Below are 23,443 nucleotides of genomic sequence, written 5' to 3' on the forward strand. Positions count from 1 at the left end.
GATTCCACATCCTGGGATCTTTAAAGGCTACATGGGAAAAGTGAGTTCATTTCTAAAACAGTTTGATATTTTGTAGTTCTTAATTCTAGAAATACAAGGCTAAATTATGTTAATCCTCTCAGGCAAATCTGAAAGCAGCTGCACTCAAACATGGGCAAACTTATTCATCATTTTCTACCTGAAAAAATCCATATTTTCAATGGCAGAAGAAAAGCTTTGCAAGACTGGTAACAGCTGATAAGGGTCTAGAGGAGCACTACAACCACCACCCCCATCCATCCCAAAGGAACTCTGCTTAACAAGATACATTGTAAAGGTGTCTAAAAGTGAAGTTTGAGCTGATTTTGTATTCAGTATCATGGTAAATAATCCCAGAAATCAAATCTCAGTAATAATAAAAATCAGTTTTCCATTAAAAGAGGATTCTCATCCATAGATTCGTCTAAATAGTCTGTCTAAAAGATTTTTCACAAGTGTCCTATTAGAAAGATTAAATAGGTGCTTAAGGAAATTCTCCAAAGACAGTAGATATTTCAATTATCCCCAATGCATAAGGAAAAAAAACCCAAAAGACAATTACTAAGTCTAAAACTAGGTGTAGTTAGATGTGGTAATTAATACTGTATCCACTATTCACATTTTGGAAAATAAAACATAAAAATAGATATTAATCCATTATAAAGGAGTTTGGCAAACTAAGTCAAATTAAAAGTGATGGGCCTATTGCTTTCAAATGATGTTCACTTCTAAGTCTAACCAGAAAATCTATTTGAAAGCAAATGCTCCAACTCCTAATGACTTGCCTTAAGTGAAGTGTACGCACCGGAACAATGACAGCTACAAACACTTTGCAGCTTGTGCTGAGACTCTGAAACTCGGTCTGAATTCTACTTTTAGGGAAACCTGTATGAATTGCAACGTAGGCAACCACTAACTGCTATGAATGTTGTTTCTTTTTCTTATGTTTTTCCAATCTCTTTGATGAAGCCTCCTCTCCTCTTGCATAGAAATGAAATAAATAAAAAAAAAAAGTACTTCAAGAAAACCAAGCTTCAACAATGTACAGGTATGAGATATGTCTTTTTTTTTTTTTCTTTTTTTTTGCCTAACCTGCATTTTCAGTACCCTTCCATGGTATATATTTTTGTTTCTAATAAGTCTAATTTACAATACTGAAGAAGACACTTCAAAATTTCTTGTGATTATGGAAAAAGTGCTTATTCAATGAAAGTAGAGTTCAGCAGAACTCCTACTTTCTTTACTGTTTTTGTTACAAAGATTTTTAGACGTTCCAGATCAGAAAGGAACCACTCTGCAATCTAATCAACTGGAAAGACAGAGGCAACAAAATATAATTTGGCAATTTCTGCAACAAGTCAAACAGCTAAAGGTCAGGTTGTAAGACAGTTGCAAACACTAGCTAAAATTCTCCTCTTTACCACTCTGCTTTACGTGTTAGCTGAGAGCTTAATGGTGTTATCTGTCCATTAAAACACAGTATTTTTTAGGTATCAAATTCCCATCCTACTCTGATCAGTTTACTAAAGCAATCATCAAGGATAGGCAATGGCCTAAATTCAGGGAGATTTACAGAAAGTGTAGATAACCCAAAAAACTTCCCAAAAGATCAAGTCTTGTAAGCCTCTAGAAAGGATTTTTGTTTGTTTGTTTGTTTAAGAGGATACCTTGCCATGCCTGTTATTCACACATTTGGAAAGGATTTACCTTTGGCTCCTGTCTTCACTATCGGGCTTAACCTAATGAACACCAACTCCTCTACAAACTGACCAAGCAATTAATGGCTCCCCACAACTCCTGGTACAAGAGTAAGCATCCTGAGCTCTACTTTCAAGGACAGTGGCAAGCCTGGCCAGGGATTAACATCCCCAGCCTCTCTGAGAACCACCAGCACTGCTCCTCCTGTGAGAGCAGGGACCAGAGTACTTTGTCTGTCTCTTCCACCAGTCTTGTTGTGCACAGAAAGGAATCCCCTCTAGACAGTGGTAATACAATCTGTTATTACTAAGAAACTAGAAAAAGAGTTGTGATGTAAACACTAAAGAATAAATGCAAGAAGAATTATTAAATGTGCAATTCATCGTTGCACTTTTGTCACACACCTCCAGAAGGCTTCCTCAGCTATTTACAATCAACACTGCCTTCAAACACTACCTTAAAATACAGGATGCAAAGAAAAGAAAAAATAGTAATTTCATTTATAAACAAACTCTGTTTCATACTGGGGCAAGAATACAAATAAAGCTAATAATAGATAGAAGACGGTAAAATTATTATTACCATTATTATTTAGTAACAATAGTAGTGCTTTACAACTAAAATGTGCCTAGGATTTTCCAACAGAATAGTGTTTCATTAGAGATGTCAGCACACAAAAGCCAAAGTGTTTTATAAGAAGAGATTGGTTTGGGACAGTATCCAACTAGCACAGAAGTTTTCTTCCCAGGTTCCTGTCAGTTTGCCTGTCAGGTTACACTAAAGTCTGGGTTAGTATGGTCTACAGCCCTGAATACATCTTCCTCAGGCGAATTGTTGTGAAGTTAGGAACAGACTTGTCCATTTGGCCTCAACCTGACAGCACAGTTCTGCCCTGTCCATCCTACAGATGGGATACTGAAAAAAAACAGCAGAAAACACCCAAAGCTATCCAAGTTCAGGAACACAGACAAAAATTCAATGTTTCTGCTTTTGTTTGTCTCACAGAAAATTTCAGTATCTAATTTTCCTCCAGATTCTCAAACACCACCTCTGGAAATCTTTTTTTTCTACAGAATGGAGATTCTTCTTTTCAGTCAGCTGACTATAAATTAGCTTCACACAAACCCCTATTATGATACTTTCTACAAAAATGGTTGGCTAAATCCTGAAAAATTAAGGTTTTGCGTTGAAAATTGACATTTGAGACCAACTAGTCTTTCATAAGTATTCTAGGGAAATCTGATACAACTTCCCCCTTTTAAACAGGCTTGATACTTCTGAAATGAAATACAATATTCCTTATGCCAGGAAAAAGACAAGTATGAAACAGGTCTTAAACCATCAAAGCCATGTAAAGTCTACTTTACCCCAAATCCAGGTAAATCTGCAAGCGGAAAGCCTTCAGGAAATGTCAACATATGCAAGGAACAAGACCCCAACCTGGGCTGACAAGTCCTTACACTTTTGGGGATAATTTAAAGTTTATTACTCTAAGGTAAAGAGAATTTGGGTAGCAGAAAGCAAAGGCAGCTTAAAGATCTGCCCTGAGGAAAAAAAGTAAAAGAAAGCTTTTTAGAAGGAGATTGAAAGAAACAGAAAGGGAGATGATAATGTACCAAGGAAATGTTAAAACATAAAATCAGAAAATATGAGCACAGAAAAAGTAAAATTAAAAGCGAAATATACAGCAAAGCAAAGCTTTCAGAGGACTTTTCTGTAATGGAATAATTATTTTTAAAATTACAGAAAAAACACCATCCTCTAAAGCTCAGCATCTGATACAAAATGCCAAAATATCTTGACTTTATCATAAAGTCTGCTCCATCTTGCCTTATTTTATTAACTTGCTGTAAAGAGAACTCAGTTGATGACAAAGTCCAGGTCACGTACACCATCCAGCTACAGGCCTGGAAGCATGAGACTCAAGATGAGGTGGCAAGCACCAGGCGAATGTGGCAACCATCACCGGTATTGATATCTGGTGTTATCTGGATGCCTGGAGGAGTGCAAAACAGGGCAGAGGCCTTGTGGTCCCAGTCTTCCGATGGGACTCGGAACGCCACTACCTCTACCCATGCAGGTGTAAATCTGCGGAGTCTGTGACATTAACATAAGTGATAAGATTGTCTACAGTCATCCTCACCCACATGTATACCCTAGTGATGGAATGTGCGAATTTGGGTATAAATATCACCCCAATGTCAGCCTCAAAATCGGGACAGGATCAACTCGGAACCATACTGATGACAGGACAGATTGATGAATTCCCTTCTTCTCCATCCCCCGACTTGGAACACCGTGTGGGTAACATTATTTACCTTAGCCAGCGCAGAAAGACAGATTTTTCCTCCCTGGGTCTATTTCACATTTTCTCCTCAGGTGCATTTCTATGCTTCCCTGGGTGTCTCTTTCATTCTTGTCATGACTTTTACTGTTTCTTGTTCCTCTGTATCTCTGTTCAATGGGCTTGTCTATATGAGAAGCAGCAGGGCCTACAGCAGGCAAGTTGTTATTGTTGTGAGTGTGTGTGTGCATATGTATAGTATGTTGTTGTTATTAGTAATATACCTTAAGTTATCCCTGTAGCTTTTAATTTTATCACCGGCAATCCAAAAGAACCTGCAAATGTTGCTGTAAATAAACAATTATTATTTGTCTCACGATTTGCATCTGTCGCATATTCAGTGCTGGCCTCACAAGACCGGATTTTATTCCCCCATTTTTGCAACACTTGCATAAATCTGAAATTTATTTTCAATCTTGTGACTTTCTGGCATCTCATACTGTCAACAGTGCTGCTGCCTTAAGTTGCTCTCAGGGTGGTAGCCAATATGCCCCCTTAAAATCTGAAAGCAAATCTTTCTGAATATGGGGGAAGGGAATATTAATTTCTATTTCTCCCAACTGCGTGAAAGTGAGGCGTTCCTTCCTCAAGGAAGTCATGTCCTTAGCCACCAGGGGAGTGCCAGAAAGCACTTGTATTTGTGCAGAGACACAAATACGAAGGCAAGGTGAACGAGAGACAGGCTGGCAAGTTGGCAATGTTTTAGAGAATAAGAAAAAAATACAGCTTGCTGGGGTGATAGCAAGATTAAATTCAGGTAAGCGATTAACAACGGAGAGAAAAAGGGAGGAGAGGAAATTCAGAGTGAACTTAAGAGAGAAATATACAGAAAAATATCAGGAAAAGGTGTAGAACAGAAAACATGGAGAAGAAAAATCAGGAACCGTGCCAGAGACACAACTGTCAAACTAAAATGATCCTGGAACCGATTTCAAATGCAAAGAAGAATTTATGATGAGGGGTCAAGTTACTGAGCAAGAAGGAAGGAAAGATTAAGACATACTTTTTACCCCTCCTCTTCCAAATTCCAATATCCTTCAGAATATGCATTTTTTTAAAAAAACTCCAAAATTTATGTTAGTTCTTCCATTCCCATGAGTAAACACATAAAAAAAATTCCAAGAAAATAAAAAAAAAGAGAAGATAAGCCATACACTTGCTCACTATTCCTCTGATCAGCTCTTTTCTCAATTTTTTTTAAGTGAGATTTTAAAGAATGCAAAGTATCATACTTACAGTAGAATCCAAACAGTATTTTGTTGAAGAGTATTATTACTGCATTGGCTGGTTTAATATGAAATGGATAGCAAGAAAGATAAAATCACCTATTGTAGAGCATCAAAGATACCTTTGGTACCTTCTCTGCTTGAAGCCAACAGTATTTTCTTTACCATCCAGATTCCACATCTTCAAAAATGTGTATCAAAGCAAACTGATCTTTAAGATTTCTGATGTTACCAGTAAGTAGCTGCATCACAGAGGAGAGAATGTGTATCTTCTGTTATCATCCCTCACTCAGTCCTCAACTGCAGGCAGATTATTATGGCACACTCTAAGATTAAGGACAAACTATCTAAATTTAAAAGACAATATTGCTTCAATCAGAATTTCCCCAATTGTTTGTCTAAAGTAAAAAAAAAAAAAACAATAATCCCCAAAATAGTTTATTGTTGAAAGGTATATAGATTAATTTTATACTGTGAGTTCTCAGTCATATGCCTCTTCTCCAACCAAGGTGCTACAATTATTTACCATGTTTTGGGTTTCGTTGTTTGTTTTGGTTTTGTGGGATTTTTTTAACAGAGAAATTGATGTTTCAGAGGGCTGAGACATCTAAAATTGCAAATCAGTACTAATCGTGGCCTGTGCCCTTAGCGTAAGTGACTGTGGACTGCAGTAACAAGGTAATAAGATAACAAAATACTTCTCTTTTATTAAGAAAAGTATTTTGTTCACCAAAGAATCTACCAACCAGGGAGCAGTCTCTGAGTCTAGTCCAACACAAACTGACTGTGTGACACTAACAGACAATAAAAAAAAAATATTAAAAAATTGTCAGACAGGGACAAGGACATCAGAAATGTTTACAGACGTGGAAGTTCACGGCCATTCACATTCATTAAGTTTTAAGTTCCCTTTTGGTTCTCAGAGCAGACATTTGCACAATGGGCTGCCCACTATTGACCTTTCTTATCCATTACAAAAAAAGAAAATAAGCATGGCTTTCCTACAATTACTTATGTTTCATTTAAAAGAAAGGAAATATTTCTATCAGGATTTCAACCTGAATTGCTACTGTTTTATTGACAGATTATTGTCAGTTATCCTGTAGCTGCACTGTGACTGTATGCTTGGAAGGAAGAGGTCAAGAATCCCAAACCCTTTCATCAGAAGTACTAAACTAACATAAGACTTGCAGGTGTGGTCTCGGTCAAGAGTTGTAAATAATGCACAATTAACAAATTAGGTTGAATGTACTTCACATGTTTCAAATGCACACACGGACAAGAAGGCAACATCCTGTCTAACATGCCACCTCCTGAAACTTACTAACAAGTGACCAAAGAGAAGGATGAGTTCTACACTTTTCTGAAAGAAGAAGTTAAGCATTAGAGATGACCCTTGCCTAATAAAGGCACAAATGCATAATTAAGGAAGTGAAAACTTTAATTATGTAAAGACAGAGCATCTTTTGAACAAAGAAAAAGCAAAGGGCTTGGAGAGAAAACTAAATCTGGATGATTTCAGTTCAAATGGGCAATGGTAAATGATAGTATTCTCCATTCAAAAGGAATCAAGAGAATTTAAAACAACCAACTAAACTATCAACTTTGAGAAAAACTTCTACATAGGAAGATCTGGCTTTTTCAATGGAAGTTACTAAATATACTTCTCAAAAAATGCAGCTAAACGTATAATGTATGTATAAAACCTGAAACCTTAACTGCCACATTATCAGAAAACTGCAAGTCAGCTGAATGATAGACCAGGAGGCACAGTGAGAAAAAAAAACTTTCTTACACAATCTTAGCATAAATCATGTAAACTAGCTTACTCCTCATTTCTTCAGCTAAGGTGTTTTACAGACAGGTTTCAATTGTGATATCCTCTCAGTATATCACATGCTAAGAGTTTGCTACGGAAAGCAGGGGAAAATAAAAAATCTGACAGAGTTCAGAAGAGATGGAAAGGAAACATCCCAGGAACTACAGTTGAATAATACTTGCTACAAACCAGCATGCCAGACCACTGACTGAAAACAAGCCTGGAAGCAAGGATACTCCTGATTTTAATCTTCTCACAGTTTTCAGAATTTTTTTTTTTTTTTTTTTTTTTTTTTTAACACAATATATTGCTTCGATCAAAACACAGCAAGTCTAATACCTGGAAGACTTATGTTCTTGCAAATTTGACTTCATGCTTAAGTTTGAAGCAGGTTAACTACTGATACAGAAAAGAAAAATGATAAGAGCAGCCTACTCTAATAGTCTGCTAAAATACCGTGCATGACACTACCCACTGCACTGCCTAATGCATGTTTTAACACTGGAGAAGGCTATGCACAAAGTGTATCTTTGAAAATACTTAACTATATAATTTTGCACTTCTACTGCAGCAATGGCCAAGGGAAGAGTAGTTCCTATTCTATAATGCACTATACAGACATTATATAACCTGGGGAACGCTCTCTTCAGTTTGTGTTTCTCAGGAATACTCCAGCAGCCAAAATTCTTACAGCCTGGTAAAATAATTACTGAGAACATGAATATTCTGAGGCTGGAATGACACTGATACAACCGTACTGGGAACAGCTGATAGTAACAGAGCACTAACAATGCCTACCAACCAATGGAGAATCAACTACAAGATGAAAGAACAAACAGATCAACCAAACAAAAATTGCTAATGAAACCCCCCATTAGCTCATGAATACAAAAATCTAGCCCATGAAACCTGTTTCCTATCTACAAATCACAAACCAGCTAAACACTATAGTCCCTCTCATGTTGCAGAAGTTTCAAAGTTGCAAAGCAGACTCCAGGTTCCCAGCTTTCTCATAAGCCTGGTCCAAAGTGTGCACTGTGCAGACATCTTGTTTAGATCTTAATTAAACTTCAAAAATGCTGGAAAAAATTAACTTCGCAGAATCAAGAAACAAAATATTAGAAAACATAACAGCCATACAACCTTTTTCTTCAGTTTCTTTCCAATTGTTCCTGTGAAATAATCTTTAATATAATATGATTACAATCTAGTTTTCCAGCTTATTTGAAATACAAGATAATACAAAGGACAGCATGAAACCATGCAGTTGCCACTCTGAAATTCTCGGCTGTCTTACCTTGCAATTAATACAATACCTTTAATATTAAATATTCACATAGCTTTCTAGAGCAACCACCTTTCAAAAAGCATCAATAGTGACCTAAAATTCAATGAAATTTTTTAAAAGTATTTCTTATATAAATGATTTATCACTTTTTCTTAGGGAATGAAACTGTATTTTCAGCTCAGAAGATAAGCATTCAGGAAAATTCCCTAAGCATGGAAAAAATGGAAAAATTAGACGTTATACAACTTAACTGCCAAGGTCATGCTGCTCAACAAAAGGTAGTTAACGCAATAGCATCTTTACATTTTGGGAAACAGGGTACTTGATGTCAAAATATTAAACCCTTTTCATAACTAATAGCACAGATTTAGTATTTAAAAAAAAGAGCTAACTCTCAGGGTTAATCTTCCTCTGAAAGCATTTATTGATCTTTCCTTCAGAACACCTTTCACCATTTCTGTAAAGCAATACTTTTGAGAATGGTGATGTAAGCAATGACTAAGTCACAATGACAAGTGGGTAGTAAACAGTGACTGACAGACTTTCTCTAAAAACACAGGACTGGTCTCCAAAGGATAAGGATAATCCTAAAGGTGGCAAAAAGATTATGGTACCACAAAACCATCAAAATTACTGGAAAACTGTAGAGGTCTAAGGAAAGCTAAGGAATGTGAAAGAAAGAAGAATGACTGGACTTTATAAAACAAACTGTAGCAGAATGAAATGACTACATGAACAGGAAAGGCTAAAGAAATTAATCTCAGCAATTATAAACAATTATCTAGCTCTGTAAAATCGTAAACATGACAGGTTAAACTCAAGTTTTACAAAATACTACATAACTATACACACTAATCCTTTCTTTGTGCTGGTACCTTGCTGAGGAACGCAGAAGCTGAAGAAAACCAAGATGACAGGTAGTTTGATGCACCTACTTGGATGATATATTCTGTAATAAACTGTGTCTTCTGAAATACAATGGTATCTTTGTTTTGGATACCAAAAGCATATTACAAAAAACAGAACAGAACAAAACAAAAACAAACAAACAAACAAAAAAAAACACCACACCATTCCATTGAATACAGTATGCAGCACACCTTAGCAAGTCACTTTATAAACAAACAGAAGAAAAGAGGAAAAAAACTGTACTAAATACTGGAAATTACAATTAAGATGACCTTCAGAAATACCCCTAAATAACCTGCAATAGCTCAGGTTTTATGAAAGAATATTTGAAAATTATTTAGTGATCACTCTTAAGCAAGTTATTTGGAAACAAGTATTTTCAACTACAGATTTACCTTAAAAATATTTTTTCCTTCATTAAATATTTCGGAGAGAGATCACATAATCCAACTAGATGAAAAGAAGTGTGGTATTTTGAGGAAAGGTAATGACTGTACGATGGGGTAAAATTACCACTGAAATTTTAACTAAAAAGATAAAAGTATGTGGCCTCAACGGGACATTTCCTATAAGCATCTGCAGTGGCTGCTCCGTCACTTCTTTGCCCAGTCTTGGTAAATTACAGCAGCTCTCAGTAGACAGCAAAGCTGTAATTCACCATCGCCAACAACATAATTCACATTTATCACTATTTTAATTATGTTGAATCTTAATTTGCTGGTTTCATTACAAGAAAATACCTTATTCATTTTCCCAATAGATAGCATCTTATCTGTCTCAAAGTTTACAATTTAAAATTGAATTCTTCTTTCATTGCCAATCAGATCACATTTAAAACAAATCACTTTCTTTTCTTCATTAAAATATTATTTTAATTAAGAATTCATTTTCTAAGCAAAACTCTCACTGATTTGAATGAGAGATTTGTCCAACGAGTGAAATGGGATGAAGGTCCACTGAAAAGATTAAAATCATAGCTTAGGCAGCTATTTAAAATAAAAATGTATACCTCCTGTTCTTTCTACGACACAATTTCTACCCTTTCTTCATGAAGTAAACTTTCAAGATCACTTTAAAAATTATAGCAATCCATGATTTGGCCACATTTTAGAAAAAAACTAATACTGGTTTTAAAAAAACCTCCCACCAATATTTAAGAACAGCAATAATTATGCAATCAGTGCAAGAATGACTTGAAATAACTTCATTCAGAGTTGCAGTTAAAATTAGAGCTAGATAAAGTGGTTCTGACCCAATCTAACATTACTTTTTTTTGCCAGTAGAATAACAGTCGCTTTACTCAAAAAACACAGGTCAACTGTTTAAATTCTGTGACCATTTTATGCTAATGGATAGTAAATATAGGGTATTTTCTGGCCTAGCCAGTGGACACTATATCATAATAGTTTCTTCCTCCAGCAATATTTCAGTATAAAAAAATCTCATGGTAAAAAAGTAAAGATGTCACATGAGTATGGGCAAAGATTACCCAAAAAAAAAACCCACACAAAAAAATCAAAGCTTCTACACACTACATTTTTGAAGCATCTCACCTCTTAATTTAAATTAGTCTTCATCATCATTTACTACCAGATCTCAAATACTGCAAGAAGAGGTTTGTGATGTACTATTTACTACATCAAAATTCTCATCACTTGTTACACAGAATAAATGGTCTTCAGAAGTAGAAAGCTGGTGCCTCTGTCTATCCACTGTTCCAAATGAACTAAGGCATGTGGGCAGTCATGTGTTTTTTACACAAATCATTAGAGATACAGGAATGTTTTGAGTAGCCATCAATGGTTACATCATTAACTATAATTTATTGCAATGACTTATGATTTTCATTTCACAGAAGTGCATTAAGAGTGTGTTCTACACATACATTAACACTCCCCATCATAAAATAAAGCCATTTAACTTCTCACAGAGTGACTTTTATGATGCTGTTACAGAAGAAACTAATTGTACTTAAAGCATTTATTTTTTTAAAGGTCATGCTTTTTTACTGTAGTTTATAATATTTAAATGTCAGCATATGAGTGTGAATGTGTATGTATGCCAATGTGGAGAGTACGTGTGTTCAATACCAAAACCATCAAAAAAATTCTGTAGAACCACAGAATTAAAAGTTATTTGCATATTAAGCTATAATGACGTAAAAGAGAAATCTAAATTGTAAATGAGTATGGAGACAAATCAATGCTAATGAACAACAATTACTTCAGTCACTGTGTGAACTGAAACAACATCATTAATAAAGCTGAGGTGCTCTGCTGGTGAGCATGTCTTTAGTCCTTGGCAGACCATGCAAGACCTACTTTAGGAGATGCCAGAAGCAGAAAGGAAGCAAGTTTAAAATTATTTTGTTTTGAAACTCTGCTTCAAACAAAAACTTGAGGAAAGCTGACACAACTCAGAAAATCCCATCCAGTTTTAATGACTGCTCTGAATGCCTGATAAAATTTCAGTTTTTCACTAATGACAAAAGAGCTTATAAACCTAAAAGACGACTCAGAACAGTCTCCTTTGTTCCCTTTCTTGCATGCAAAACAGTCAGTGAAAAATCAAAACGCTTCCTTCAGAAAAAAAAGGGCTTTTGTTTGAGCTAAAAATAAGTCTAACATCCTGTTCCTTACCTGAATGCTCAAAACCAGCTGAGGGTAGTAACCATGTAGGGAGAAACTACAGAGGGCACTGTTGTATCAGTTTTCAGGAGTTACAATGGTGATAGGGTCCAATAACAGAAGACTGTCAGGAAAATAAATAACCAACTAAGGGAAGAATCCGGAGTTAGGAGAGCATGCAAATGCATTAAACCTAAAACAATAATAAGGCAAAAAGACTGAAGCTGTATTTCTGAAGGAAAATGGACTGAAAAAAAAGTTCACATAACAGACTGTCAGGCTGATAGGAATGGTGCAGTGCACGCATTTGGCATTTTCCTTTGTAGTACTTTCCATGGAAAAGGCAACTAATCATAGCGTCGCTTTATCCTTTGCAAACAGCCACCTATTACTGGAATCCTACTCATAATCAATATGAAAATGAATGATGACTGTTGTGCAATTCTTCCACAGGCAGTATTTATCAACAGAAAGAATATCTCCTTACTGTACAGTCCTTTCACAGTGTAAAAGGCCAGTTCTGTTTTATTCCTTTTCATTATGACAGTTACAAATCAATCATTTCTATTCTGAAAATGGTAATGTTGGTGCCATATCAACCAAATGAAATCCCAGCCTCTCCAGAAGAATTACCTTCTAATATACTGATCACAAACAGTAAAATGTCCAGCTGAAAATAACGTCACCATGGAATTGTTGTATGTATGACATCCATATCAAAGCACGGGGGGTGGGAGGTGGGAGTGTTAAATAAGTCACCTTAAATAACTTAGTAATTGTACAAGAAAGCAAAATAATTTTTACACAAAGAATGAGCTTCAGAGATAAAAACTATTTATGAAGACAAATTTGATGTTTTACTGTTCATTCATATGAGAGCTCCCCTGTTCTTGATTGTATTTTATTAGAACTAAACCAAATTACATTAAACACTAATAAATTTTAAAACATATATTACCGCTGCCTAACAAGAAGTGTAAATAATATAAAGCAGCCAGTAACCTTAGCACAGAACAAGAGAATTAATTTTTTATATTTTTCTTTTCTTTCCTTACAAAGCAGGATGAAGATGCTAAGTAAGAAACCAAAATAAGATATGGATAGTAACATCCATTTAAATGGAACTGTAGAGAATAAAGGTGTTGTTTTTTTTCAGTAATGTGGTGACAAAACCCACAAGAAACCTGTTTTACAGTACTACAGCAAAAAGCTTAGAACTTTTATGAACACTGACTCAAATTCACATTTAGGGAGGAAAGGCAACACAGAAAGTATTTTCAAATTAAGTTAGGCAATAACTTCACAGTAAATCAAAGAATAAATGTTAACAGAGAAGATGTTCACGCAAACAGAACATGTATCAGGAAATTGTCTACAGCCATGATGAATGAACAAAATGAATGAACAAAACAAGATCAACCCCACAGAGTGCTCGTGGATACTCACTCACAACCACACACATAAGAGCTGTGATGGTAACTGTGAAGGAACTGACCCTCTAAGGATACAAAGACAGAGGGACTACATGAAAGCGAACTGTCACAAAAAATGCAAATCCAATTTTTTAAACATTTCAAAACAAGGCAGCACAAATACATTTATCAAGCAAGACCCCCGTTCCTTCACAGACGCCGAGACATGGAACTCCTTCTAAATGACTTAAGTAATTGTTTCAAGCAACTTGTTAAAAAAAGACAAATAATAGCAAAATTTAATGCACTTGTCATAAACGGGTTTTGTCCAGGTTTTGCCACCTTAGGCTTCCAAACAGGCCCTGTATGTGCAATGTTAAGTGAAAAAGTTCACTAAATTTCAAATTAGTATGCATTGTCTTTACCCTAGTTACGGTTCTAAATCAGAGTAATTTTTAAATTGGTGAGCATACTACCAGTCTAGTAATCTGTTTAACCTTTTTTTTATTTTTTTTTAATGAGCATTGTTTCTAGTAGTCTAGTTTTGCTAAAATAAAGTTTCAACTCATTTCATTGTTCCCAGGTATTAATAAAATTTCACTTTTGTACTCCTTCCGAAGTGTGCGTTTTTGCAGGTAGGCAGGCTGCATGCATGAGAACATAAGTAACAGAGTTTTAGATATACAGTATTAATAAAAGAAATGCCTATTAGCCTACTAAATACACATTATGACAGTAGGCAAAAATAGTTGAAGATCTCACATTAAGATGCATGCTTCTTCTGTGTAAAACTTAATTGCCTTTTAACTCAGAATTGTTGCAGTTCTTTCCTACAGACAGGCAACTGGATCCAAATGGGGCTGTTACTGAGGCTGTTAAGTCTATGAATGTCATCTAAATAAAATTCAAACCATGAAAAAGGTTTTGATAACACTTACAAAATTGACTTAAACATTTTAATGTATTTTTCCATTTAACTACAATACTGAATGCCAAAATGTTAATAGTAACTCTCTAAATATTCAAGATATTTAACAAGATATTTGAGGTTCCTTTCTCCCCGTGCAATACAGCACATTAAAACCAATTTTACTATCGTAATTTATTCAAAGCTTGATTATGAGCAATATCTGAGAAGAAATACAGCATTGTTGATTCATATACAAGCATTTCACTTAACTACATTGGATAATAGCAGCATTCCTAAAGGAGCATAAAAGCTAAGTGATTAGAAGTCATTACTGTTAATTAGCATTCACTTTACATTGATAGGGATGAACCTTTCCTGTGCTGAACAAATAGAAAGCTTTTATCTGAAAGCCTGCCAAACCTGGTCAAGGTAGACACTGAAATAAATTGTCAATGACCAGCAAGCTGAATTCAAAACAACAATAACAAAAAAGCAAAACAAAATCCAAGGATGTATCACCATCCAATTAGCAAGATTCAGTTTTTAAACAGGAAAAGGTTTGAAGGGAATGAATAAAACTGGAAACTCATACTTCACATTCTGCAATCTCACTGATAAAAGGAGGAAATGTGTGTTTATCAAACTTGCTGTGACTGCACAGTTCATTTGGCATCCTGTAAACAATGCCTGGCTGCCCATTTCCAAATGCATGTGAGAATCTTGCAACCCAGAACATCATATTCAGCAGGCAAGGTCACACTAGAGATGCCCTGGAAATAGGAAATTGGGAAAACCTGGCAATCAGAGCTTTAAAGCTGACCAGAACAAACCCTCGGGCTTGCTAACCATCTTTTACCACCAGCCTGACTGTCTCTGCTTGTTCAGTATTAACACAACAAGACTGAGAGTGAGTGAAAACAAGTCCACACACCTAACAGGGAGAAATACAGTGACTTTTTTTGTTTACATAAAGCTCAACATTTCTCACGCTAAGCAAGTAACTCAGAAATGTTGCTCAAGAACCCCATCTGGAAAAAAAATTGAACCTTCCTGAACAGTTCAGATGAGAAGTGGAGAATGACAGGCATCCTGTTGATTATAAAATTTCCTTGTTCCCATCCCATTTTAAAATTCAAACGAAAAGAAAAAAAAAAGTAATGTCTTGTGAATGGAACAAGCTACATACTCTTAAACAGTTTAAAGCACTGCCAACTATGCAATTATTTCTTACTCTCTTCCCTTAATTCACAGTGTTATTCACTGCTGATGACAATGGTCATCCCCTAGCTGAAGGAAGCTATGGAACTCCAGTCCAGAATTAATTAAAATAAAAAATAACAAGTCAATTTAAAAACAAACAAACAAACAAACAAATCGCTGAACGTGAGTGCAAAGGGACAATTCAAATTCTTACATATAAAAATCTGGTCATTAGAAAAGGTAGTGGAACTTAGTCTATCCCACATGAAAAACCACAGCAAATATTTTGTATCCAAAACAAAATCTTACTTTATGAAGAAGCAGTTATTTATTTCTTGTCAGTGTAGGCAGACATTTCAGACAATTTCTAAAAGTTCCTATTTAACTTTCACGTCTAAAGGGAAAAAGAAATGTGCTAAGAGATACGGCCTCCAAATCATCTAATCAATGTGAGTTGTAGAAGGCTCAAAAAATAAATGCCATTGTTTCATCTATCACTGTTCTATGGCACTGATCAATGCCCTAACTGGGAAATTAAGATTTTTTTAGGATGTTTTTTCAATAGTGATGTTATGATTTCACTTGCTGTATATAAAAGGAGAAGCAATTATTTTGGAAATTCAGCATAATGGCAAAACCTCTTCCTGTAATTTAATCTTTATCAAAAAATTTGAGACATATACCTTTGAGGAATTAGTCTATAAATCTAGAAATAACTCAAATCATAATAAGGAAGCATCAGGTTTTCTTCAACTGAAAACAAGGGAAATAATGACTAGAACAGAACTGTTCTGCACAGTTCTGAACTCCCTGAATCCCACCAGTAAGAAGGAGAAGCTACCTTCTTGTCTGAACTTAGACACTGCAAAAACAGACTGGTGAACAGCATGCTAAGATTCTCAGATTACAGATTGTTGAAGTCCATTAGTGTTCCGTAACTAATAGTTTTTCATCTTTAAGAATTCTAAGAAAATTTGCAAACCTTATCAGTTAAGAGTACAGTCTTTATCATGCAAATACTACCACTGAAGTCACAAGGAGTACCAAGAGCTGATAAAAATGAACACTTAAAGAGAAATTACTATTTCTAAATACTGTTTCTTTTAAATGGATTTTATAACAGTGAAGACAGTGAAGCAATGCCTGCAGTAGAATACTACATTACATTTATTAATGGATTTTTTCCTGATGGGAGCATCTAGGTGTTTGGCTGTACAAAAGCCACAGAGAATCAGTCATTAGACTGAATCTAAGAACTCACTTTACCCACTGGCCACAGAAGCTAAATTCTGGACAAAGGTGAAAAGAAGACTGCCTCCTTAGCACGGAAGACTATTAACAATAATGAGGAACTGAAAACTTTATCTTCTGTGACGGAATTACTCCCTGTTGAAAGGTCACAGAATAACCTTGTATTTCATCACACATCACAAACCCTGAAGAACTATCTCCTGAACAGCTCCAAGTCTCGGGGAGTTTCACGGAATATTGACAGGACCTAAGTTACCTCTAATCCACCTGAACCTGCACAGCCAAAGTACTTCGAGACAAAAATATCATCTTAACATCTAAAATTACACAGCTATTGCAATTTTAACTCTCAGGAAGGTTTGTCAGTCTTCCTGTCTTCACATCTTTTTTTGTCTCAGTCTTCCTGTCTTCAGTAAACATCAGTCTGGGTCCATTTCAAAAATCATGGTCCTGTCCTTAAAGAGGAACTATTAAATGCAGGAGTCACACTGTACTAATAAGCTCTTCCTTGCTCTAACCAAAAACTACGTTACTTATTGTTAGTGACCAAGTTACAGGACCACTGCTCCAAGATGTGGCAATATTTTAGAAGATTACTTTTTTTTCATTTCCCCTTCCACATTATTGATAAAATGAAACAGTGACACAAGCAAAGGCTATTACTATTCATATGTTTCATATACCAAATATATCTGACCTCTATAACTTGTTTTTCAGCCGATTATCAATGGACGATATAATAATTAATAATCCTTAAATCCTGAGAATATATTAAATTCTTTCAAGTGTACTCTGGTTTCTCGTAAGCTTGCAGGTTCTGTACCCACAAAGTGCACCACAAAAAGAATTTGGACACAAATGACATTTTAAACTGTAAATGCACTGAAATTCATCTTGCATGCTGTATAATAAACACAGGAAAATACATTACAAATAAACCATAAATAGAATCAATTTTTAAAATACTAATTTCAAAAAAGTAAAGTAATGAGAAGTTGTTGAAAAAGATGAAAGAGCGGCTAAAAAAAAAATCTATGAAGTTCAAGAAATCTACAAGTCACTTCAGCAGTGGCAACTTCTGAAATAAAGGCAAAGCCTTCACAGAAGAGATAAGACAAGAAACTTGGAAGAGGACAGCACGATCTACTGAAACCTGGAACTTAAATAATTACCTTGCATTGGTCTGTGTAGTCTGGAATTTGTTACAACCACTGCCCTAAATAGAAGTTTAGCTAGTTCCAGGAGACACAGAAGACAACATTCAACCATCAAACACCACTTCTGTATGTTCTTGCACAAAACATCCATATATTATTTGGACTATATCATAATTTCATTGAAAAAATGAGATGGAAATTAAATATGCCTACATTGAGATGTGTTGCAGGAAGGTTTCATAGAAATGCTTCCATCCTCCATTCTTTCCAACCACTAAAGGGAAAGATCCAGTTTTCCCACACGGTTCCCCGTTTCAAAGACAATGCCATGGTAAAACCCTGAAGGATAATTCAAGTAACTAAGGAACTCTGGTGCTTACATGGATTGATGGAAAAACCTCCAATAGGCAAAGCAATGAACATGGACAAACACGGGTACTGGTAATTCCTTTTCATTAACATGAAGAGTAGATTAAATTATTCCTTAGAGTTCACAATTTACATTTCTCACAAAGCAAATAATCTACTATCAGGTGCGAACCCCATACTAAGATGCATTGAGACATCATATAAATACTCATTTACAATATATATTGAACACAGAATCTACAACAGGGCATTAGGCAACTAAAACTAAATTTCCTTCATACCTATCCATCATCTCAGTTTTTGACAATAAAATTAGCAGATTTACAGTCACTGGCAGTCAGTATCACATTCTGAGTCCCATGAACTAGAACAGGGCTATCACTCTGGGTTTCCCAGTAGTTCAGCGGAATACTTATAATGTTGTTATCATAATATTGTTTTTAAAAACACCAAAAACTTCTGAATTCTTACTAGTTTCTCAGTGGTCTTTTGTTTTAATTTTTTGCTAAAGAAGTACTCACAATACAAGCGTTCTTTACAAACAGAAAGTGAGGCACACCGTGATTTTGATCTAGACACACCTTTCCTGTATTCTTGGGCTCAAACCATTTGACAGAAAAACAGAGCTATGTTACTTTGACCACTGTTTTGAAATTACATCCGCTCAAGGCTGCTTTTTGACAAGGTTTCCGCAGAATTCCCTCCCTCCCTTCAACAGAAAGAATGCAAATTGAGCTCTCTGTTTAAAACTATTAACATCTGGAGGAGAAAAACCCTGAAGCAAAATCCTTAGTGATTAAGAGTTATATAGTAAAGCTACAAAACTGCAGTTATAGAAAAATGTGAAAAAAATAAAAATAGAAAGCTTTCAGAGTTACTGTTAACATAGAAGAAAAAAAAATTTCACTTTTCCTTAAATTTTAAAAAAATCAGACTTTTACAGCTGCTGTAGTTTATGTCCCCCAACAGTTTTGCCACTATTCATCAGAATATGCAAGACTTCTACTGAAACTTTTGCACCAGAATGTCATAAATAGATTTGACTGTAAGGACATAGTTATCCAAACTCTAACATAAAGGCAGTATTTTGTTAATATTTATGTCTCTAAAATATCATATAATGGAATTAATATTTCCATAAAGGAAAGAAACAGTTATTTAGTTCCAGATAACCTGATAGTATCTCTTTCAACTATAGTTAAAATTATCAGGTACACACTTCCAAAGCAGAAGTTGCCAAGACTTAACATTAGCATTAATTTACGTCAGGCATTCATTTCTCCGAAGACAGCAAGGATCGAAAAGGAAGTATCATCTTAATTGCCACTAATCTGACCATTTTTAATTAAATTGATTGGTAATTTATTATCTGACCCAGAAGCAGAAAGCTGTTAGCATGCAGCTTTAAGAGACTGCTTCTCCTAATGCTACTCCTAATTTCCCATACTATGATGGTTCAAAAAAAATTTAAAACTGCTGTACCATATTTTTTTCAATCCCTGTACCGTAGATACACACATTACATTTAACACCTCTGTGAAACACTCCAGGCCATACTCATAGAATCACAGAACCATTTAGGTTGGAAAAGACCCTTATGATCATCCAGTCTGATTATTAACCTAACACTGCCAAGTCCACCACTAAAGCATGTCCCTAAGCACCACATCTATAAGTCTCTTAAATACCTCCAGCAATGGTGACTCAACTACTTCCCTGGGCAGCCAGTTCCACTGCTTTACCAGCCTTCCAGTGAAGAAAGTTTTCCTAATATCCAATGTAAACCTCCCCTAGTACAACCTGAGGCCATATGCCTTACATGCACCATTCTCCTGGCCTGTATCTTCATATTTTTTTCTACCAGTTTGATCAATAAAATTAAACATGCATTTACTTTCTGTAAAGCAGCAATTAATACGATTTTCTGAGCATTGTATTGTTTTACTTACTGTGCAGTCATCAACACAATTAACTTGAATGGACAGCATGTTCACTCAAGCTTTGTGTAAAACCTCTGAAGTCAGTGGGTTGTTTTCTATTTATTTCAGTGAGACTGATTTAATTCCAGTAGAAAATAAAGTACTACATGAAACATTTTGGAAAATAATAGAGACAAAATTCCAAGTCTTTTAGGAAACACACTCATTATCACTCTTTAATTAATTTCATAGCTAAAAAGCATTAATGTATGTTATTGCTATTATTTGATATATTATTGATAAACTTGTAAGTGTTCAATTTTTTTCTGAAAGCTTTCCCTGAATACCTAAGTGGATCATTTACTTGAATTTGCAAATGAGTTAAGCAATATAATTATCCCCAAGTATTTAATCCTTTGCATTCAGCATACCTTAACAAGTTCCAAGAGGTGGTAAAGGTCTTCAACCTCATCTTCCTGACATGTGGTATACACTCTTCCGGTGCTTACACTGCGACCCTTTATGAAACCACGATAGAGTGGCAAATCCAAGGCATCAGCATAGAGGTCAATGGCATGGTGTCCTACCGTTTGATACATATAGCTGTCCAATTCATCAGCCTGTCCTTCTGCAATTAAGAAACAATCATATTAAGCAGATTATTTCAGCTGTTACAGACAATCACAATACTACAAAGTTCTGAGAAAATCTCCATGTCAATATTTTTTGGTTCACAAACAGATGTTTGGTGACAATACCACTAAAAACATGCAAAAGAAAAAAAAGGATTTCTTCACTGAACAGATATATGGAAAGGAAGACACCTGTCACAAGTATTGTGCTTATTTGGAAACTGTGGTGTCTATTTTTAATTTAGTATTCTTCCCTGCTTCATCCAAAAACCTCATTATGGTCCAATTCGGCTCCTATTTAAATGGTAATTTTAAGAGGAACACAGTTCAGAGGCATAAAACCCAAACATGTTTCAACATACTCAGAGGAAGAAATCTGGAATGTAGCACAACACTGAGAATAAGCAATAGACAGTTAAAATTTCCAAAAAAATTTACTGTTAAAATTCTTATCACGGTCATCAAGAAAATCTGTTGTAATATCCAGACCATTTCTACCTTGACTGGTTTTAAAAATTAACCTCAAAATGAAATCAACCCTTAGCCAATACTTCCTTCACCAGGAGAAAAATATAATTGAATTTTCTTACAAGCAGTTTGTAACTATCAGACAAGGGGAAAAACACAGCCAAAATGCAGTTATCATGGATTAGAATTAAACCTCAAACTATATGATAAACCATTTACATATAAAATATTTCAGATAATTTTTCAAACAGATTGATAAAGCAATAGATCATTATTAATGAAATCACTTTTTCTTAAAAGCTAACAGTTCACTATTTCAGTGCTAATTTGTAATACTGGAACTTTTGTTAATTTACACAGACACATCAAACATCTCTGCTGTATACCTATGTAGCAAACCTTGCAAAGAAAAAGGCCTGTAACATTGATCAAGGTAACTAATTTCTGATGTAAAAATGAGGTCATATTGCATTTGATGCCATATAACAGATACACTTTTGCTTAAAACGGGCAACTCCAAACCCATAATCACAACTAACCAATCTAGACAAGAAGAGACAATTTAAAAGAAAACTGTGTTTTTCATCATACACGAATACGACACAGTCCTTAAACTGATATTCAGTTCAGAATACACAGTTTCTTTATTAATCGAGACTCTCCAGGCAACAGTGGTACAAGATAAAATAAAATGAATGGCACAGAATCTGCTATTGCCTCAAGCACCTTAATTAACTTTCCACAAAATTTCCAACTACACACTTAAAGAGAGCATTTTATTATTTTAATGACAATATTCCACATCTCTGATGTGAATAAATTAGTTTAAAGACAACATATTTCAAGAATACTAGAGATGATTATGTCCTAGCTACCCCAAAAAAAAATTGTTCTTGTACTCCCTAGCATTTGCTGTCCATGACTCATTTGTGATGGCATCTCCCTTTTTACTTCTTCCCTTTCTGTGTATCTTCCTACCACACAGCTACCAGATATCATACTTAATTGTTTAACATATGTTGAACAGTTACGTTATGTTAATACACTTCAACATTCTCCCCTGCCAACTGGGAAACAACTCTCTTCCTCTTCAAGTTTCACTTCAAGTTCAATTTATGCTCCATCTGAACACAGCAGTTCTCAGCTCACGCTCTCACCTCACCAGACTACCTGAGTTTCTCCCACTGTCTTTCACACAAATAAGTCTATGTGCAGCCTGTGAGGAACTGATCAGAAAACTGGTCCAAGCTAAAAGAAAGGAAAAGAGCAGGAGAAAGAAGTGTATGAAGGTCAGCTCCAACCCAAATTGGTTTCTAAATCCTGTTCATAAATGTTGGGCTAGAATAATGCAGGAAGATACACAAAGCTAAAAACAAATGAGTGGCAGAAAACCTGCACGTTTTTGGCAGCTGGAATGGTTTATGCCCGTTTAAACATTTTTAGAAATACAGTGTTTTGCTTGATGACATCATCTACCACCATTTACTACTTGCAGTACTGAACTTACACAATCCCTTTGTTTACCACCAAGAATATTCATATTCTCCCTTTTTCAAGTTATGTAAACTCTTCTTTTACTGATCTTGACCTTCTTGTGTTGGCTTTTTTTTTCCCCTTTGAGGAAAAATACATTTAATACATTTCCATAGCATTTTCTTTTTCTACCTCTTAAGATTTGTAGATTGCCCTTCAATATGCAAAACTATATAAAAACAAATAAAGGAATTTAATGCAGGCACAGCTGTGCCTCTATTGTTTCTAATATAAAAAAAAAAAAAATCTCCTGTAAGAAATGTGGCTTTCATACCTGTGTTTTCAGAAGGTCTTAAATTAGCTAAAGCAACAATCTGATGCCCAGCAGCAACACACTGCATCATATTGTAACAGCTGTCCTTCCCACCGCTGTAAGAAAAAGGACACAGAGGCTATTAAAAGTACTGATAAAAATTTTAGCCCCCTTATGACTTTTGCCTCACTACTTAGAAATTATCATCATCAGAGCTGGTCATGAAATTTTGAAATTAAAAAAAAAGTTGCAAAATATTAGCAGTAACAAAAGAAGGAATTCACCATGTTTACTATATATGTATAACGCCTACACACAGTATCCATAAAGCACGTATCCAGTTCCATATCTTATTATTAATGTAAGAGTTTCCATGAAGAACAGGCACTCACACTGGAATGTTCCCTTTA

General features: G+C 35.2%; 1 protein-coding gene across 1 annotated transcript; it reads right to left on the minus strand.

The window, feature by feature from the left end:
- Window positions 1–14,837: 14,837 nt before the first annotated feature.
- On the minus strand, window positions 14,838–23,149 carry LOC103779546 (diphthine--ammonia ligase-like; the record flags this gene model as incomplete). The annotated part of the gene is given in 5 exon segments (XM_008947179.1): window positions 14,838–14,938; window positions 14,941–14,979; window positions 14,982–15,021; window positions 20,579–20,772; window positions 23,055–23,149. Coding segments are annotated over 5 exon segments (469 nt in total), but the record flags the coding sequence as incomplete, so codon positions are not given.
- Between the last annotated feature and the right edge of the window lie 294 nt (window positions 23,150–23,443).

Source organism: Merops nubicus, unplaced genomic scaffold, assembly GCF_000691845.1.
Source record: "Merops nubicus isolate BGI_N331 unplaced genomic scaffold, ASM69184v1 scaffold10119, whole genome shotgun sequence".
Lineage (NCBI taxonomy): Eukaryota > Metazoa > Chordata > Aves > Coraciiformes > Meropidae > Merops > Merops nubicus.